The sequence below is a fragment of the Hesperophylax consimilis genome, chromosome 16 (genome assembly GCF_061612785.1).
Source record: "Hesperophylax consimilis isolate HC1 chromosome 16, BYU_Hcon_1.0, whole genome shotgun sequence".
Taxonomy (NCBI): Eukaryota; Metazoa; Arthropoda; class Insecta; order Trichoptera; family Limnephilidae; genus Hesperophylax; species Hesperophylax consimilis.
The window spans coordinates 25,059,123-25,080,198 of NC_142851.1; the positions used below are offsets into that span (position 1 = coordinate 25,059,123).

Genomic DNA, 21,076 nt, shown 5'->3' on the forward strand with positions numbered 1-21,076 from the left:
TAAATATATTCTTCGTTCATCCACTCTACATGCCCAAATAATCTAGCCGCCCCTTTCTTAGTAATTAGTAAATAGTTTAACTATAATAGAACTGAGAAAAATTTTTTTTTTGTCTAAATTTTATGTGTTAAGCCCAGGTTTTATCGGTTAGTTATTCGAGCGGTTCAATTTGTCGGGTTCCCATCCCAGCGTCACGAGTTTGTTCCCCTGAATTACTGATTAACACCAAACTTTTTTTCATACCGATCCCCAAATCAGGACCCACACAAAATTTTTTCGCTTTACACTATCATTATTTTCATGCTTACGATTTCATATAGAAAGTTGCCATTTTGGAAGTACCTACTAAATCGTCAAAAAAACACCTTGAACATAACCATATATCACAATTAAGACATCATCTGTCACTGTCATTTGCGAGCTTTGTCATTACCAAATCGATGTTTTTGCCTACATTTCGTCTTTGAACCTTTGTCGTAATGATTTTTATAGGTACCTATGCCTTGGCAAAAATGTCTATCTGATCATCGTATCTTGATCGGTACGATATTTGTATAATATGTGGAACTACCAAAACACAGCAGCGCAGATACTAAAGCAACAACTCTTACAACCCTGTCTCCATAAATAACCACGCACCCTGTTTCTATTCATTAATTAAAAAGTATGTTACAATATCAAATGAACACACCTAGATATTTTTTATTCCATGAGTCTGTCTGTACTATGTAAAGTTCTCGTGTATTATTTCCTTAAAACAAAATGTTAAATCATCAAAAATACACCCGAAATTTACAAAATCTAACGGTAATACACATTCACAAACAGTGATAAATACATATTGTAGTTAATAATTAAACTTTTATCAATAGTTTAAATATAAATTGCAAAATTTTCACGTAATACAGTTACGTAAAAGAACGAAAGATGGCAGAAGCAAAATATCAATCATCGAACATACACGCGAAATTCATAATTCCTAACAGTAATAAACATTCACAAACAGTGAAAAATAGATATTGTAGGCTTTTTACTAATATTTTGAATATAAAACTGAATACACATGCATCATTTTCACCAATATAATTGACAGGCGTCCATCAGCTTAAAATGTACTAAAATCGGTAACACATGTCTCTCATAGTACTAAGTACCAGAATAGAACACGTCACGTTTTTCATCCCGATTAGGCAAACTGGATGAAAAAAAAGTGTCATGTAAAACAGCCATAAGTCCTCGCATGGCACAAACATTTGAAATGAGGAACTAAAGTTCATCTTTTTCATCATTTCTAACATAATTACCTTAATATTTTTTATTGTTATAGTCAGTTTTAATAGTTAAAATAATTTTCAATTTTTAATCTTTTTGGTCTTCAAAAAATGCATCAAATCTATGGAGGTGACCCGTGTCGTCGCCAGTCTGAAAAGGCCTACGTTTTTTTCAACCAGCGATGTATTGTGTATGGGAGTCATTAGAGATTATAGGGAGTCACAGTTATTTATTCTTTTTTTAAGGCGATGCACTAAGTCGTGTAATATTTTGAATCGAGCCGCCATCAATAACACTCCTTACGTAGATGGCGATAAGGCTTAAATTCCCGCTTAACACCATCCAGCAGGTTTGATTTAGGCAAGAAAAAAACATGGCCAAAAAGTGCCTTTTATTTTATTTTGTGGATGTTCAGGCTTAAATATTTAAATGTTTTCCGATCATTTTATAAATAACTTAATTTTCCACATTATACAATAAAACCATAACCGAAAATGGGTTCATAAGTAGGAAATTTTGAACTTTAAAGCAGTTTTCATGGGCCTTTTAAATTATTTTTTTCTGGGCTTATAAAAAGATTTATGTAAAATATACTCGATTATTTCAAAGGCCAAGATGTATTATACCCGCGGTATTTATTTAAAGCATCTGAAACATTTCTAGGCGACCAAATTTTCAAAAGAGTGTCGAATCTAGGCGAGTAATTTTTCATTGGGCGTCTCTTACAGATGCTGTCAGATAGTTCAAATTCTCATCAGTGATTCGTGTTCTCATTTGAGATTTAATACGCTTCATAAGTGAAAATAGCGAAATCATCGATGGATCATAATTGATAATGAAGAATAATTCATAGAAATAAAATTTCGTCATTTGCTTCGCGTAAACGAAATGGTTCAGTCTCTAGCTCCGCCCACCGGAAGGTCGTCAACTCTTTGTAAACGCCCATAACTGATATTTTTTGGAGTATTATTTCGCCTTAACTGTGCATCGAGTGGTTCATTTATGTGTGCATCACAACACATGTTCCATTTGTTAAATTCCTGGAAATAAATTCGCGTCTACAGAAAATGGCGTTGCAAATGTAGCAAAAAAACACGATACTTTTTAAAATCTTGAAATCGGTTTTCAAATTCTAGGTTCAAGTCGGATATCAACGATTGCTTCAAATCAAACACTCTTTTCATTTTTTGGCACGGGTCGGCCATCTTACTTCTGCATGAAATGCAACATGTCATTATACTGTGAACCAAAAGACTTGAGAAACTCTTGGAACTTACGGTGAAGGGGTTGACCCTTCGACTTAATAAATTTCACTGTTTTGATGACCACCTTCATGACGAGATCCATTTTAAGGGATTTGGAATATAAATTCTGATGAATAATGCAATTAAAATTTTGCATTGAAGTATTACCAACTTTGCAGGCCTCATTTTCAATCAATTTTACTAAACCTTCGTGTTTCCTAACTATTCCTGGAGCACCATCTGTTGTTAAACCCGATAGGTTGTTGAGTTGTAACGAAAAGCGATTCAATGTCTATTTAACAGCTCCTAACAAATCTCGTGAGCAAGTAGTGTCCTTAAGTGGATACAGTACCGCTAATTCTTCTATTTTGTTAAAATGGACTTCAACACCCTTGATAAATTTCTGTTGGGTCTGTGATTTCATTCAATGCCAGAGCATAAAATATGAACTTGGATGCTCGATTTTTCAGATTACCTTCAATATGTTTTCCAATGTAGTCGACACGCCTAGTAATAGTTTTTAACACGAATATACCATAGAAGAAATTGTCACGATAGTTGAATGGATGTACTGACATACTTCCATAATATATGATGTATGAAACAAACTACCCACGTTGGAATGTTCTTTTGGTGGTTTTATGTAAACTAAAAGAAAAAAATGTGTGCATACGCTCCGCGGGCCACAAGTAGACACCCAGCGGGCCTCGGGTTGGCCACCCTTGATTTAAACAAAGGTTGGCTGTCAGAAAAACCGATATGGAGCTATAGTAAGATTTATGAGCTCATTGTAGCAGGTATTACAAAATAAACCTGTAGTTTCACAATAATACCCACATACCTACCTACTTCGCTTTTCACGCATCTATGATCTATGAATGCTTCACATCTTTTTTTTTTATTCTTTGGATTCAGCAGCTGTCACGTCACCGGCCAAGTCCTAACATCTCCAATAGCTGCCACTAAAAAGTGAGATCCTGTTTTGTAATTCATATTTATTCCAATCTTTTTGCGTTTACCATAATACCAGATGGCGGACACATCATTTGCAATTTTTCAAAACGGTTTTTCCTGTTGGAAATATCGCTGGCGGCCAATTAATTAAACCATTAAGATTCAAGTTAGTTTTTCGGGTTTGAACGGTATTGTTTGAATTATTCATATTTTAATCAATGCGCGGCTTGCAACTTTATTTATAGCGGATCCTTTTGTGATGGATGGACTTTGAGATAGCGGCTTTATGTATTTTTCAAGTTGTAACAAGAACGAGTGACGGCCGAGAAGGATACGGTTGTAGTCGTGTAGAAACGTGTTCGACTTCTCGGTGCTCAACCAGTTGACATTACAAACTTCAACGAACCATTATTTAAAGTTATTGTTAAAATTTCGGTGACATTATTTTTATCTTCCTTTCTCATCCTGTGCAAAGAGCTCTACAATATAACCGCCCCAAAGGTATCAAATAATATTTTTTGATGAGAAAAAGAAAAGAATGCGTACCTACTTTAATTTTTACGTTTTAAAACTCTTTGAGAATTCTATCATATTTATTTAAAACAAAAAATGGAACGGTGCATGATGTGTTGTGTGTTGTGAAAATTATCAAATTATAAAAACAATCTTTTAAAATCCATCCAAATGATAAAAGTACCTACCTACCTATAATGTAAAATAGATTTATTTCTGTTCTCTGTTTGAAACGTTTAACATTTTTTGATGCTGTAATTCATCAAATTCCAAAGTTAAAATTCTAGCTCTGTGATTTTTTTATTATAGTTCTTGGATTTTTTATTATAGTTCTGTTATTATTTAATCATGGGCCGGTTGTGTCACAGTACTTAGAAAATAACAGAACTTGAATAGGATTTTCACGGAACTTGAATATTAACTTTGAAATTTGATGAATTATTCAAATTCTGTGAAACAACCCGTCCTTACTGTTTGTTTTCCTTTGGTAGATAGATTTCTGAATTAAAACTTGCAGGCCAATATATTATTATAAAACTTCTGATATTTTGAAAAGTACTTTTTGTTTCATCTGCTGATACTTTCTTTTTAGACCACAATGACGAAGTGCAAAGGAATGGCGCTTTGTGTTGCCAAATGTTTATTAAAACTGGGATTGATCTTTGCCGCCGTAGTTTATATTCCCGGTATTCCGCCACACGGCACTTTTACAGCAACCAAGTAAGTACTTTTATGTTACTGCCACTAACCAATTACACAAGCATGTTTAAAAATTAATTTGAGTTCTGTTTAAATACAACATTTTACCGTCGTATTGGGATATTTAAAAAGTAAAATAGTGGTTAAATACGGTTCAGGGTTTAATTTTTGAATCTTGTTGATGCGTGGGTATATATATTTACATGTAAGTAAAACATGGAAGGTGTAAATAGATGTTTAATCAGGTGTTTTATGCCCATCTGTTGTGAATAATGGTACATATGTCTAAAGTAATTGAGTATGTACACTGCATGTTAATCTTTCACTCATGGTGAGTTAACAATGTATAGTGTACTGATACAGTGTGTGAGTGAGAGCTTCCTACAATGGCTGGTCGCTTAGCAAAGTTTGAAAAGTACCCTGTGAGCAGTTATTTTCTGTTGTGTATTATAGTTTTTTTTACTATTTTTAATTAACCGATGAACTAGCAAACTATTGACCGTTGTAAAATTCACCGAGTGCAGTTATTTTCTGTCATGCTTTAAAATTATTTTTTAACAGAAAAATTAACCTAAATAAATAAAAAAAAAAAAATAATAGTATACCTAGCTGTTCCAACACTGCAAAGTTAAGCGTGTCAAGCTGTCATGCAAATAATAGTAATAATGATAACTTTCTCCTGTATTTTTTGTCAATCACAAAAAAAAACCCGCGGAATCATGTTTCATCTTATCTTAATCTTTTTACAATTCAATTTATAATCTACAAATTTAATCTTACTATTATTGTTTAACCGTTTGTGTGCTGGGCCTTTTTTCATAATATGTATTAAAATTGCGTGTTAAAAACCTGAGAACCCTCTATATTTCATTAGTTAGAAGTCAAGTGAAATATAATTCACCTATTTGGTCCCTTTTATATAAAGTTCACTCTAACAATATAGAAAGAGAGCACAAATTTCTTAGGTATGTATATTTTAAGCTCAGAATTCCAATTGATTACATTAATTATGTCAGTTTGATGAATCAATTGCATCTAATAACACTGTCTGACAGGAGAATTATGTCAGACCTGGCTGTGTTAAACAGAGTCATTGACAACTTAATTGACAGTCCTGCCATCGTTCTCACTATTAAATTCCATGTGCCGACTAGGAATACAAGACAAAATATAACATTTTTCTGCAATACATACACAACCAACTATCAGACACACCCACTAACCAATAGGATGCATGATCTGGGCAACAAGTATGGGGATAATATTGATTTATTGACTCCATTTATAGACTAAGCGTAATCTATGCCACCACTTTGTTGAATCCTACAAATTAGAGTACCGTTGTTAATGTAGTTTTAGTGATTTGTCTTATATGTAGTCACAGACATAGGAATTAATAGACGAGAAGATAATGGCGAGGGGTAAAATCAACTGTTGAAGAACGAAGGGGGTAAAGCTGACTGTGATTCGTCAATAAATCAATCTGACAGTAAATAGGCATCTCGCATTATAATATCACCATTTACTTCTTAAAAGTAAAATCTGCTTTTGAATGAATAGACATTTTTACATGGGAGCGCAAATTACTCGCCACGTTATGAACAAATTTGCGAAGTCCAAATTCGGCAAAAAAATTCTTCTATTTTCAGAGTCGAATATTTCGTTTAAGTATTTAGTTAAGACACTTTTATAAATGTTCATAATTTACTTCCCAGCAACCAACCAGCTTTGTGTTTCGCGTCCAGACGTTTCTCGATGTGATAGTATATGTTTCTACAACTGATCCATATTTTACGATGTGAATATGCTTAAAATAAAGTAAAATAATGCTTATATATGGAATGTAATACGACAATTGGGTTTATTCTCTTTTTCACATCTATTTTTACAAGTTTTCATAGAACAAGTCAACATTTTGCCGTGTTATTTCGTAAAATGAACCGATGATGCCTCGACCATAGTTCGCACAAGAATGATGACGTCACGTTTTCAAATTTCACTTGAGGCCATACGCGAGCCCAGCCGGCTCCAATGGAACCGGTATGGGGAGTGGGGATAATACGCTTTTAATCACTTAGGGCAGGTCTACTAATATTCATATGGCTATGTATGTAGTATTGTTCTAGTTTCTATAATATTATTTAATATTCATCAGCTTTCATTTTTAATTATTTTTTGTATAGTTTTCAATAGCTTACTAGATATATATACTGTTTTAAAATGCATGTAAAAGCCCGGCTGGGCGTAAAATCAAATTAAAAAAAAAACTACTGTTGAGGATTCAGCTTACTGAAAAAAGATGACAGTGCTTCATTCACGTTAAAAAATATAATTTTTTATTTATTATGGTTAAGTAATATAAATATTTCTCTTTCTAACTAACTATATAAATATAAGCTGTATAGTATTAATACAAATGACATCTCACTTATCTTAGGATTGAACATTTTTTTCTTAAATTTACTTATTGCACTCTCCGTTTTGAGGCTATCTGAGGCTACATTTCACTACAGTCCCACCCAGACGCAGTTCGTCCTATCGCTCAATTTTACACCTCGTCATAATTCTACACAAAATTTTTATTTGTAAAATTACTCACTTCTCCCCGAGACTTCCAATAAAAAATTGCCTTGTTCGATATGTCTATCAAAGTTCAATGTATAAACTTGAGTTGACCATTGAACCAATACGTATGTTTGAATGCTGAACTATGTAAAAAGTGCATACATTTATTGTATTTCAATTAATTTTAAATGCATGATTTGAAAACTGTCATTGTAAATAATTTAATGAAGGGCGACAAAATGACTTAAATAATTATAATTGTAACAGACAGAAACACTACTCACACAGGTGCATTGCTTGCGTACAGCATGTTTGAAACCTGTTATTCAACTTCAGAAAAGAAGTTTTTAATATAATGGAAAGAACAAACTGTGAAAACTTTTCTACTATTCAAATTCGTACTTACTGTTCCTTTCTCGCCAATAATAATAAATAAATAAATAAAAGGCTGTTTCTCGGTGACCTTTGGCAAGGACATCATTGTCGGAAGTGTATACATACGCATCAACACACAAAAAACTAAAATTGTGTTGTTTGGTTAAAACTCTGATTACGTTACCCATAAATAAACCACTCTCTAGATCGATATCTTGGGGCTTTTTGTGTGTAGCAAATTGGTCCTCTATTTAACCATAGATATGCCAATATTTAAACAATTTTTTTGCTTGCGATAATACTACGTCGCACACCATTGACGAGGATAGAGGAAATTCAGACTCAGACAGTATACTTCTCATTCGGAGCCTACTTATTAGCCTAAAATATTTTTAAAATAAAAATGTTTGTGATGGTAAAATATTACCTCAAGTCAGGAAAATGAAAAACTCAGTTACATGCTATGCATTTTTATTTCAGCAAGACAATAAATTATAGATACACATTAAATCATTCACGAATATGGTAGAACGATGGAATTCTACCTAGCATCATATAATCACGATCCAGTATGGCCTCACAGTACGCTCATTCCTGGCAGGAACGCGGATCCTGTCTGAAAAAAAAAATAGATTCATTTCTGCGGTGAAGTTAAATTAAGGCTTTTACAAATTAGCAAATTAGGAAAAAGACAAAGAGAGATTCTCATCTGTTTTTTGGTTACAAACACGGATTCTATTTTGTGTTCGAGTTGTAAAGATTAAGTGTTGGCAATGCATAATTTCGTAACGAACCACTCGGCCTTTTGCTTCCGATTGAGAAATGAGATCCACAAACTGATGGACATCTCGCTAATATTGGATATTCGAGGATCCCACCACTTACCCGCCCCGGTATAGGTAACTTATGGTTACCCCTTCAGGACTCTTGCAAGGACGCAAATTTTTTGTTACGAACGACTCTACATTTAATAAGAACGAAGCTAAACCTCGAATGTCCCCGCATACATTGTTAGGGAAGCAGTCTGCGAGTGCTTACTGTGTACAATGTTAGTTTGTTAGTAGAGTACTTGCCTCTGTTTCTATGTTAGTAGAAGGGGAGAAAAATAAATACAAAAATAAAAAAACTGGTGTAGACTGTTTGTCTACATAGTATGTGCATAGTAATTTAGAGAAAACAAAAGTATAAACGAAAAACATCTGGTGCTGGTCCGGAGAGGAATAATCCACATTCTTCTCGGCGGTCCCGAGGCGAGTCAGTTGGTGATTGGGTTGATCGGTTACGAAGTCAGGGGACCGCTCCCCTTAGCTGATTTCTCGGTGGTGCCCTGAAGAAAGTGTAACTGGGAGCTGGGGGAGTGGCTAATATTGGATAAACAATAAATTAAAATCTGACAAAACTACACGACAACGGCGTAGTTCGAGATCAAAATATCAAACAACCATAGATGTACCACTCAGCCAGTACTCAACAGTTTTTTCCAAAGACATTCAGAGTTTTTCATTGGTTTCATTAGCCATAGAGATTACCGTGTCTTTTCTACGGTTTCAATTTTCGATCAGAGTTATACCCACCTGGCGTGACCCGATTGATGAATAATAGGCCACTTGCATCATATTTTTTAATTTTTTTTTCCGGTTAAGGAAAATATTCTAAGACATTCTGTATTATTATTATTTTTTTAATCGTATTTTTGAAACCCTGGGGATTTTTTGAAAATTTCAATCCGAAAAATCAGACCTTTTTTTATAAACCGGAAAGACGGGACATAATTTTATAGGTGAGAAAAAACAATGATTACATAGCCGAAAATCATTTTAAAAAAAAAGAACGTTTTCCACACGAATGACACAGCAGAATAACGAGGCATACCAAAAATATTACATCTCATAAATATTTTTTTCCTTGATCCATCTTATTGATCATAAATCATTATAATGTACAACGTCTATATTAATAAATCCAATGTAATATACTTGTACTTGTAAATTATAATAATAATAAGAATATTATAAAATTTGATTTTGATAACATCAGCACCATAACCATTATACCTCTAAAACACGTACCGACATCTAAATTGTACGGGGTTCTCTTCACATCTGTCAAAAATTCAAACCAAATGAAAAGTTCGCAGAGAACAAACAATAAATCTAGTGAACGAATTAAAAAATTCGCCTGAAATCAAAGTGATGCCATATAAAAAAATTAAATCAGTGTGGAATTTTACAAAATTAATAGGAACATTTTCAGTAGACGGGACATTTTCATGTAGTGACGACACGAGCCCAAATATTGGATTTATTTATTTAAAAATAAAAATAAATGTACATTTCTACAAAATTTTACTAACATTTTCGTAATCTTAGTAAAAAGATCTATCCACACGATTTTTTCCAAGTCGTTATGAAATCCATGCAAGTGGCCTATTGAAAATCACACCATCTGTTCCATTTTTAAAAGTTTGTTTTTTTGGTTTTTAATAGTACAGCTGTTGGATAAAAAAATGTCAGATGAAAATCAATGTGACGATTAGAGATTTCAACTGGCCATGTTATTAAAATCAAGATTATCACAATGTCCATTTTGATTGATTGCATAATTAAACATATGATTAAATGAAATTTAGCCTCTAAGATTAAAGTTCTTCATACGCACAATATCAAAAACGCATTGTGAAAGCGAAGTCAGTTGTAGCCATGTAAACATAAATACCATCTCCATACAAGCTTTTTTGCCTCAGACTCACATCTATACCAAGTTTTGAATTTGGTAGGCAATTATGGGTACCGCCGCCCTAGGAACCGCTTACTGGATAACCAACACCCCTGCCATAGGTCACTCCAAGTGGTTTTCTATGTTTGGTGACTTCGTAGGCCAGACTCTCTCTGCCCATCACCTCGCCCTGCAGTGCATTTCAGATCCATAGGTCTGTCTTCCGTCACTCCTGGGTATATTGACCCCCAGATTACTACCCACCCCTCATACGTTTTTCCTTCCCAGAACTTCCTCTCCCTCCTTTCCCTTAAAAGATCCTGCATACAGCATCCCCAAAGATGACATAGGCCCCGAGGGAAATGTCTGCCCCCCCTTATCAATGTAAATGGCCTGTCTGTGGCCTAGGAGTCGAAAGGGCTAATGTTAATTGGCGACATCAGTTTTCATTCCAATCACTGTAGATCACGTTTCTATGGATATTCTGTTATTTGGAAATGATAGTATTCTTGGTTTTTGCTTGTCTTACAATTTTTACTCACTTATTTCTAGCATGATAACTGTATTCTTATCTTTTGCTTGTCTTACTATTTTTACTCACTTATTTTCAGCATGATGACTCATGACTCATTATCTGAATTATCAGTGAGATTATCATATTTTTAAGTCTTATTGAATGGGATTAATCTTGTCCAAAAATGAGTTATTGGGTAAGCAAGGTCCTCATTTTGATAAAGAATTTGTATTGCAAATGCATTATTATAGATTAAGAATGTACTTAAAAAACTCATTTTACAATAATTTACAACCTGTTATTTGCCTCAATCATAGAATAAAGAAGAACACTAGATTTTCCTTCCATATACAGGGTGTCCGAGGCGAAAGTGCACTAACTTCGGGAAGTGCTTCTACATGATGGTAGAAGTAAAAAAGAAAAATAACTTTTAACAAAATTCCAATGTTTATTTTCCCATATAAAAATATTTTTCCAAAGAAGAATATTTATTTTCCCCTCAAAAACAAGTCACCTAAAAACACCGACAAGCGCCGGCGCGTACTAACTACCTAAATTTGCCACGAGCGCGATGGTGTTCACGAAATCAGTTGCTGTTTAGCGCGCGTTAGGGGAGGGGGGTTGCACGCATCGCTAATTTTTTTTCGTTCTGCGTGTTACATAAAGTTCAAATCATAATATTATTAGTAATTACAATATAAAAACGATTTAGGAAAAGAAAATGTTTAACCCAAAATGTCGGAATACGAAAATAGTTTGAGTGAAAATTAACGTTCTTCAAGTTGTGAAGAAAGTGACATTGTGGTGCGCTCACACCGCGTAATGCAAATTTGCAAATTGCTGATACAGAGGATGTACCGGACTGCGAAAATGACGATGTGATCTTGACCCAATTGACATGCCTACCAACGGATACGCAATACAATAAATAAACTCCGCACGTATTTTGCGAACTACCAGCACCAAAACATACCCAACCAGGTGACACAAAACCTATTGATTTTTTCGATTTGTTTTTTACTGCTGCTCTTATAAAAAAAATGGTAGTTGAAACTATCCTTTACGCCGCACAGTTTTTGCAAGATCATCCAAATCCATCTTCACCTCAAAGTTTTGTATTAGAAAAGCTACCCGGGCGTAATTTACGGCGCTGCGTAGTGTGCAGCACCAAGGATTACAGCGCTGTGAAGTGGAGCGAGCAACTTGATTTGTGCCCGCTGTAAGAAGAGGCTCCATGGAGTCTGTGCGGGAAAGCACACATGTTAACTTTTTTTATTTTTATATTCCAGTTTTTCTTATAATTTTTGTTCACAATATATATTTCCATAATTTTCTTTCTATTTTAGTATCCTTGTACAAGTTTTTATTAAGAAAACACTGAAAAAATTATTTAAATTGGATAATTTTTGGAAGAGATACAGTTTTTTTTTGAGACAAGGGTAAATGACGTCAAAAACAAAAGATTTCTATGGCATTTCTAAGTATATATAAGTTAAAACAATGGCACTAAAAGGGTTAAAACATTGAAATTTTTAAAAAGTTATTTATCTTTTTTACTTCTAAAATCACGTAGAATCATCTCCCGAAGTTAGCTCACTTTATCCCCGGATATCCTGTATGTAGATTTGAATGGAAACCAATGTCACCACCAATTAAGTGCCTTTTGGTTATAGCCCATTTAGCACGTTATCTATCTCTTTTACCCTTGCCCCACATTATATATCGTCATCCCATTTGAATTTCATAACGAAGGTGAAACACAGTTGTGCATATGAAATTTAAGCAAAGAATGATCAGACTTTTGGATTACAAAACAAGCCCTATTGTTTTTCTTTGTTCTACGTTTTAAATTTTATTCTGGTTCTTATCGGCATTATGACTGGATAATATTATGTGCGCTGTTTATTATAAGTAAGCAGGCTTCTTTACTCCACGTGGAATTGATAATTTTTAAACATATTTTAAAAATCCTTCTTGAACACATTATCAATTTTATCGGCCTCTCTGTGGCCTAAGAGCAGAAACGTCCCCTTTTCTTTCGAATCAGTAAACTGCCGCGGTACACTGTGTTTTTATTTACCACGGCAATATAGTGCATTTCTACAAGTTTTCTGATCAGTGGCAGTGCCTACCTACGACATATTGTAGTTTTAGATTTTCAGTGGCATTTATGCCTACCTATGACATAATGTAGTTTTAGATTTTCAGTGACAGTGTCTACCTGTGACATATTGTAGTTTTAGATATTTTGTGGTTTGAATTCTTAAATCATTGTGTTGGCTGTCTGCCGGTTTAACACACGGTACACTTGGTAAACATAAAACTAATAAATACTCGCTTCACTGTTTTCTCTATTTTTATCTTATGTATTTTCTGCATCTCGCTGTCCTAGTTCTTGTATGTTCAATAAGCCTTTTTTAGCAAAACTGAGTTATGAATGCCATTGTGTTCATTAGCCTATTACGCATTAATGTAGCTAAAAAAAACCAAATTTTTCGGTTTTTAACTGCTATTTTCAGCATTTCTCGAGTGCCAATATCCACTCACGGAACAATTTGTTAGTTCTTGTATGTTCAATATTCTGTATATTGAACGTTCAAACACTCAAAGTTATGCATAGAATAGTTTTAAAAAAGTTCATACATATTTGTTCAACGTTCTGCCTATTCGTGCCGCAATTTGAGTTCTTGCATGTTCAATATTCACTTTCAACCAATCAGGAGTCGGCTTGTTACGGCTTTAGGATTGTTAGCGGTCATCTTGGTTTTTTATTGTTTTCGAACTGCTATCAGAGCTTCGCAGTGTTCTATTAAAAATACGTTTAATTGTGAATAAACTGCTGTTATTGAAGTGAAAAATGACTTCACCGACTACAGAATCAACAAACCTTAGACCAGTGGCTCAAATAGAGAGGTAAGTCTTAAAATTATGTTATTTATACGCATTTCCAATATATTTTACATGTACTTTTTGAACTTGCTAGGTATATACACAGGATGCTCCATTTATTATTTATTAATTAAACTATTTATTACACCTTTCGTTCTTTACGTAAAACAAGTCATAATAAATTAGTTATTTTTATTCGTAATTTGTTTATTTTAATACGTTTTAAATACTCTAAAGATAAAATTAACCGATTTGTGGACTTTATCATTAAAAACGTATTATGTTAAATATGTGGTCAATAAATAAATTGTGTTGAACAAACAATGTTCAGTTATGTGTTTTCCGTGAAATGTTTCAAACGACTGACGACCTCAGGCCCCTCCACCGAAACTAGTAATTTTTGTAGCTTATAATTTCGGCACATTTTTTTAATTTTTTTTTATTTCAGTGTCTGTTCCGCCTTTCCATAAACTTGTTTGTCGTATTATAATCCACGGGTTATTTATTATTTATAAAAAAATAAAAATGTCTTCACGTTATAATATAATGGAAATATAAAAGGAAAAAAATACTATTCGAAAATAAGTAAACTTGAAAAATAACAAACATAATTAAAAAAAAAAAAACAAAGCGAAAGCCCTCCAAATATATATATGTATATAATTTATAAAATAATTTTGGTACCCACATTTTCGTTTGTCTGATATGATTTAATACTTATCAGTTCCAATTTTAAAATTAAATATGAACTTGAATATTTTTTTGTTTTGAAGAGTTTTATTTTAAATGTAAATGTACATTTAAAATAAAACTCTTCAAAACAAAATGTCTAGAAATTGTTACATAGTTAATGCCCAAGAAATAAAAAAAATTGAATAATTTTACCTATGTTGTTACACATATGAATATTTCACATCACGCATGCACCGACAATCGAAATTAGTATGTTTAATAATGCACAGCTTACTCATACGAAACATCATTAAGACGTATCTTTGTACATAGTTACGCTTTCAAACTTATATAACCTTAATCATAATATTTGAATGATTTAAAAAGTGTCGCCTTTGTTGACAATTACCTGAAGAACGCTGTTTGTGTACATATTTCAAAGTAATAATTGAGGACAACTACTACTTACAAGATAAAATTAAATTGTTTGAAATCTGAAAATCACCCTGTACGTACAATTTACCACTATTTGGCTTATTGAACATAAAATATCTCAAAGTTTTGCACGCCGAATTGTTCAATATTCTAACAATGTGTTCAATATCCAAAAGAATTAAACATTATTTTCAACCAATGTTCAATATCCACCTTTAAAGTCATAATATGGGCATATTATAGCTTCAAACTTCGAAATTAGACGTTTCAACATTTCCTGTAATACATATGTATAAAATGAAATGACCAAAGCCGAGAATTATTTAGAATTTGCCTGTAAAAACAAAAAAAACGTCTCCTGTAAAATTTGCAAAATGGTTTATTGAACATACAAGAACTAAGGCAGCGATCTGTTATTAAAGCTCGAGAGTGTGATAAATTTAACACTACAATAATAATTTTTATTTTTATTTTAAATCCCTCTGGACTTCAGACTTGCGTTCAATTCAAAGTTCAAAAACATAATATGTATTATGTTAATTTCTAATATACATAAATACAACAACAATATGTTTGACTGAACACCAAAATAATAGGATTTGATGCCTACATATTTGCCTTTTGCCCAAATTAATACTAAAATTTTTATCCAAATATTATTTAGGTGACTTATTCGTTTATTTATTAATTTATCGTAACTATTTAAATACTTTTGAGTTCTTTTAAATAATACAAATTGTTGTTTGTCGTGCAATGCCCCGTAGGTGTCAATTTTTACCTAAGTGTTATTTTAATGCTATTTGATTCGTAATCATTTTCTCAGAGTGTGTTATACCGTAGAATGCTTAATATTTGTTAAAATGTTGGTTTTTTTGAAAAATTTGGAACACTGTGTATCTGTATATCATACGACAAAATGCATAATGTAATATATGTGTCATGATTTTTTCTCTCCTAACCAATTTGTTTTATGTCATTTATGCGTTGTTGCATGTTAAATGATATTATGTAGTTCTCGATTAAATTTTTTTTTTTTTTTTACATTAGTTCCACACAGGAGGCCCTGAGGAAAATAATTCCCCCCAGAGCCTCTGTCATCTTTTGGGATGCTGTGTGGAGGATCTTTTTAGGAAAGGAATGGGAGAAAGTTCTGGGAAGGAAAAAGATATGAGTGTTGGGTAGGAATCTGGCCGTCAGTTTGTCCAGGAGTGACGAATGTATGAATTGATCCCTTCTCTCCTGACATCGACTTGTACATCGATGCGACGGGATGGGTTATCGTATTATCGTATACTCTGTTACTATACCGCCGTCTACTGGTCTCTTGCTCTCGGTGAAGATTTTACCGGTAACCAGGGTTAATAATTGTTATTACATATTGTTTTAGGACATTTCGGTTAGTTATATGTGCAGTCTAGCAATTATCACACGTGTTACTGCTTGTTTTGTTGTGTCATGTTATTTGTTTGAATAAGTTTACAAAATGTAATCTTCTCGCAATCGTAAACGTGACATCTTAACTTAAAACTAAAAAATGGAAATTTTACGAAAGATCGCTCGTGGTGTGTTTGTCTTTAAGAAATACCTGTTAATTTTTGGCATATTTTGTATGTATGCACTATGATTCGCCGCTTTCATTGATGGTTTTTAATCCCGCTCAGTTTTTGGGGTGGCGGATTAGTCAGAGTTCTGTAATATAAGAATTTTGGTCTGGGCATTTGTCACTTAACAACCTGGGCGGCGTATTCTATGCCCAACTGGCCATTGCGTAAGTTTTATTTGTTTCTAATTCTTGTTTTGAGTGACTCAAGTTATATTTAGAAAATGATTGACACCAGACCTGTAGAATCCTGTAGTGAGGAAGTGATAGCATTGTGTGATGATAATTGATATGCTCCTAATAAAAAACCACATTTTTCTTGATAACTCCTAGCTACATTGGAAATATTCACACATGTTCAAACTTGTTGGGACTTGTATTGTCAATTTTCAATAAAATTATATGGTAATTATTTTATTATATCATTTGATGGATTGAAAATGATTTAGTGATGTTTATACCTAGTTTATCCTCATATTACATATTGATACGAAAAATTATCGTTTTTATTTTTATTTGGTTAACTGATACTACAATACTCTCAAATACAACTACTGTGAATGTGTACGTTTTTTATTAGTTGAATGCAGAAATTGTGTTCATGAATATTTAGTGCTGCTATTGGAAAGTTTTTACCTCTGTTAATTGAACAATATTGTATATGAAATGCATTCAGAAATACATTTGAAAGAAATATGTAATTAATTCTAACTGTTAATTGGAATGGATTAGTTATGTATTAGTTTTGATGGGAGCTGATTTTTATAATGTAGTGTTTCACAAAACTCTTCAAATTTCAAAGTTGATTTTCAAGTTCTGTGAAGGTTCTATTCAAGTTTTGTTATTATTTCAGTTTTGTGAAACAACATGCCAATAATGACACAATAACAGAACTTGAATAGAACCTTCACAGAATTTGAAAATATCTCCATAGCTAATGATGGAAATGATGTGGATATCTGAAAATATTTTTGTTGATCTAGAAATTTCAGATTACACAAACCAAGCAGATTTCATAGCTCCAGAGCTCACTGATAAAGAGTTTTGTTACTTCATGATATTAACACATTAACAGACACTTGCCGGAAAACAGAGGTTCATGATACAATACGTGTATTACGTTATAGGACACATGATTTGTCGATGAAAATTAGTAATAAAAAAATTATCGTTTTTGTGACACTAATGTAGTAAGTATTCGCGTTGTGACATAAATAGATAGGCTACATACTACTGCAATACAAAACTTATTAAAGACAATGAATGAATCCAAAGTGCAAATTTCCAGACAACAAAATGGAGCTTAATTACTGTAATGTACCTACTTCGTTATTAGATTTTGAGTTCAGAATGCAAAGTTTGGCCTGAACACGATAAATGTAAAAATAAGATAAAATATTTAAAATTGGTGCAAACTGGTTTTAAGTATCATAAGATCTCAATGATTGAAATAGAATTTAGTGAATGCAATCAAAATCATAAATTTAAATATAGCTTTATCTGACTTTTGACTTGCTTCAGATTAGCAATTCAGTATTCAATATGTCTGCATTGAATTATTCTGACAAAAGTCAAATATAGTAAATAATATAGCTTTATCTGACTTTTGACTTGCTTCGGATTAGCAATTTAGTATTTAATATGGCTGAATTAAATTATTCTGACAAAAGTCAAACATAGTAAATAAAATAGCTTTATCTGACTTTTGACTTGCTTCGGATTAGCAATTCGTTATTAGCTATGTTAGTTTCAAATTGCATTTTGATTATCATTATTAATTGTATCCCTTTTCTGCTGTTTTTCATAAAAAAGTTTAAATTTTAATATTTACCAAAATCGTAAAAATTGTTGTCCCTATCGCGTGTAGGTACACATACAAGTATTACAAAGTCACTTTTTAAAGTTACGATTGGCTTTGAAGTTATTATTTCAATTGTTAGTTGTGGATACAAAGTGATAGTATAAGGCTATAGGAACAGGAAGTAAAATTGCACTATTATGTGTGAACAATAGTTTTAACATAAAACATTTGTAAAGTAGTTATGTAGTAGTATAATGAAAATAATAAGTTTCTAGAAATAATTTTACATATATATACATTTTAAGCCTATGTAATTTTTAAATGATTTTTTGTACTTCATAATACAGGGTGTCCGGGGGTGAAGTGCACTAACTTCGAGAGGTGATTCTACATGATAGTACAAGTAAAAGATAAATAACTTTTTCGAAATTCCAACTTTTAGGGATGTAAAATGGTAAAATTGGTTCAAGGTGTACGTCAGTCAGGCATTATTTTTTTTTTTTTATAGAGCGGTTTAATATAGTTCCCGTGAGCACTTAGGCCATAGGCCCATTATACTATCTCCCATTTTACCTCAATTCAAACAGTCACCCGGTCCCTTTTAAAAAGTTCACCAGGGTTGTTATCGGATATGTGGCTATGTCTGCTGGTTCCACAATGTGTATTCCCAGGTCTCATTTCTCCTCTCCAATCCCCCTTGGTTCCCTGAAGGCCCCAAGAGGGAAGAGAGCCTCATCTCTCCTCTCCACTCCCCCTTGGTTCCCTAAAGGCCCCACGATGGAAGAGGCCTTCGTCTCTCCTCTCCACTCCTCCTTGGTTCCCTAAAGGTCCCACGATGGAAGAGGACTTCGTCTCTCCTCTCCACTCCTCCTTGGTTCCCTAAAGGCCCCGGGATGGAAGAGGGTTTTGTCTCTCCTCTGCACTCCTCCTTGGTTCCCTATAGGCCCCCCGTCGGAGGAGTCTACTCCTCCTTGGTTCCCTGAAGGCCACATGGCAGAAGAGTCCACTCCCTCTCGATTCCTTGAAGGCCCCACGAGGGAAAAGGGAGTTTTCAAATGGTCCAATATTCGTCCCACGGGTATCTAGAGAAATAGAAGGTCTACTCCAGTAGAGCCCTGAGTGCTGGAGTAAAGTCTAAATACTCCGAGATGCGACCCTGTTTCTTGGTGGCACCGTTTGTGACACTGTTTCCCAGGTCATTCAGCCTGAGCACGTAGCTCACTTAGCACGGAGCTGGTAGCTCACACCTTATCTTGGGATGGCTTTCGCAGGTCGTGTTTCCACTCCCTGAGCGATGGGTTCGACACACTCCCTACGCTGGGCATTATTATTTAGCGTCGTTGCCAAACTGCCGTCTCGCGCCTACTGCCGGTTCCAGTAGGCGCGAGAGTCAGTCTTGAATTCAATGAATACCTTTGCATTGTGTCAATAACTTGTATTTCATTCCCAAAGTGATCTGATAATTTAAAGTACCTAGCAGTGTTTGACTTTAAAAACTTATAGTCAAAACTTTTTAATGAAGTATCTACAGTAGAACCTCGTTAATTCGAAATCCACGGAACATCAAAAATCATATTTCGAATTAACAAATTTCCACATAATTCAAAATTTTATGAAAAAAAAAAAAAAGCCGAAAATCGAGTTTCTCGGCCGCCCCTTCAAATCCGGGTAGTATCTTGGGAGTAAATTCGTATTAATACGAATTATTCCTTTATTTTCGCGGCCGATTACCTTCGCGGCCGGCCCTTTAAATTTAGATTTTCGAAATAAATTCGTAGTGTGTATTCATTAAGAATTAATTTATTTTTCTTTTTTTTATTTTAATTCCTACTATCATGTAGAATCACCTCCCGACGTTAGTGCACTTTACCCCTGGGATACCCTGTATAAGATACACTATTGTAAAAATACACATTGTAGTGATTGCTCGTTTTGTAATGCGCTGGATCACCAAGTAAATTTATATTGTTGATAGGTAGTATTAAATACTCTGGTGGGTAGAATATAAAGTGGTTATTATTCGCACTGTGATGCAAGTTACTATCTCGGAAGGCAATTGTAAAAGACGTGAGACAAAGCAGACAGGCCCATACATACGACTGCATAAGAGAAAGAAAAAAGAAGAGGAAGAAAATCGATGACGTCCGTACGAGTTCTCGCTGGGACTAGTTTACAAATAAATTTTGTGTTAATTAATTAAACACAAAAGAAATTAACTATTTCCTTTGTTTTTTTAAAATGGTTGATAAAACAAGACTTAAGTTTTTTTTAATGTATAATATTAGTGCTTACGTTTTATTATAATTAATGACAATTTAAAAGTTAAAGGTGAACCATCAATTTTACATTCTGTGTAGGCACTGAAAATGTATATAATATGAAAAAAAATTGAATGTAATTTGGTTAAGCCTTTATTAGTTTTCATGCCCACCAAGCTGGAACCGTGATATAAAATATGACACACACAGTAGAAAGTGTAGCTAATTGCAGTTTCCATTTAATTTAAAACACACAAATTTTAAACAACGAGGGTTGTCCGTAAAATAAGGTCTTCAAGGCGCTGGAGTCACACTTTGACGCAATATCCGGCAACACTGGCGTGTAACTTGGTTCCCCGCCTACAAATCCTAGCTAAATTTATACTGAACTAGCTGAATTCCCAGCGTTGCCCGGGCTTTACGCTGACTTTCGGAATCAGATTTAGGCAGTAATTTTGCTCTTATTTTGAACGTTGAATGTGCAAAATTTCACCAAGAAATATCAAAATTCTACATTCAGGGGTGGGAAAAAAGGATGTGATGGTTGTTCATGAAGATAGTTACTTTCTT

At 33.6% G+C, this 21,076-nt stretch overlaps 1 protein-coding gene across 2 annotated transcripts in view; it reads left to right on the forward strand.

The window, feature by feature from the left end:
• Positions 1 to 3,366: 3,366 nt before the first annotated feature.
• Hmu (adipocyte plasma membrane-associated protein hemomucin) overlaps positions 3,367 to 21,076 on the forward strand; it is a 29,926-nt gene continuing 12,216 nt past the window's right edge. Inside the window, exons 1-2 of one of the 2 annotated variants that reach the window (XM_089641067.1) lie at positions 3,367 to 3,485; positions 4,576 to 4,703. In XM_089641067.1, the coding sequence (XP_089497193.1) occupies positions 4,582 to 4,703 (122 nt within the window). In that variant the 5' untranslated portion in view covers positions 3,367 to 3,485; positions 4,576 to 4,581. Of the gene's footprint in view, positions 3,486 to 3,616; positions 3,972 to 4,575; positions 4,704 to 21,076 lie in introns of those variants that run through there. The other variant, XM_089641068.1, reaches the window with a different exon arrangement.